At 55.2% G+C, this 611-nt stretch overlaps 1 protein-coding gene across 1 annotated transcript; it reads left to right on the top strand.

Annotated features, from left to right (window-relative positions):
• Nucleotides 1–149: 149 nt before the first annotated feature.
• On the top strand, nt 150–460 carry LOC104395936 (integumentary mucin C.1-like; the record flags this gene model as incomplete). The annotated part of the gene is made up of 1 exon (XM_010005694.1): nt 150–460. A coding segment is annotated over one exon (311 nt), but the record flags the coding sequence as incomplete, so codon positions are not given.
• Nucleotides 461–611: the final 151 nt, after the last annotated feature.

Raw genomic sequence — 611 nt, 5'->3', positions numbered from 1 at the left:
CCACCACAACAACAACCACCACCACCAGAACCACCACCACAACCCTCACCATCACCACAGCCATCATGTCACCATGACAACCACCACCAGCACCGCCACACAACCACGACAACCACAGCTTCCACCACCACAACCAGCACCACCTCCAGAACCACCACCAGAACCAGAACCATCACCTCCACCACCGCAAGCATCACATCCACCACTACAACCATCAAGACCACCTTCACCATCACCTTCACCACCACAACCACCACAGTCATCACAACCACCACCAAAACCACAACCACCACCCCAACCACCACCACAACCACCACCAGAACTACAACCACCACAACCATTACCTTCACCACAACCATTACCTTCACCACCACCAGAACAACCACCCTTACAACCACCACCCTTACAAGCACCTCCACCACATCCACAACCACCACAGCCACCACCACCACCATTCCCAGTGATTCCCAGCATGACCCCCTCCCCAGTCCCCAGTTGTGTCCCCCAGGCTCAGCTCTGGGGACAATATCTTCATTAATGACCTAGGAGAGGGGACTGAGACCTCCTCAGTCAGGTTGGGGATGACACCAAGTTGGGTGGGAGTGTTGATC

This window comes from Chaetura pelagica, unplaced genomic scaffold (assembly GCF_000747805.2).
Source record: "Chaetura pelagica isolate M959 unplaced genomic scaffold, ChaPel_1.0 C11043505, whole genome shotgun sequence".
NCBI classification, from domain to species: Eukaryota; Metazoa; Chordata; class Aves; order Apodiformes; family Apodidae; genus Chaetura; species Chaetura pelagica.
This window is presented reverse-complemented; position numbering and strand designations above follow the sequence as displayed.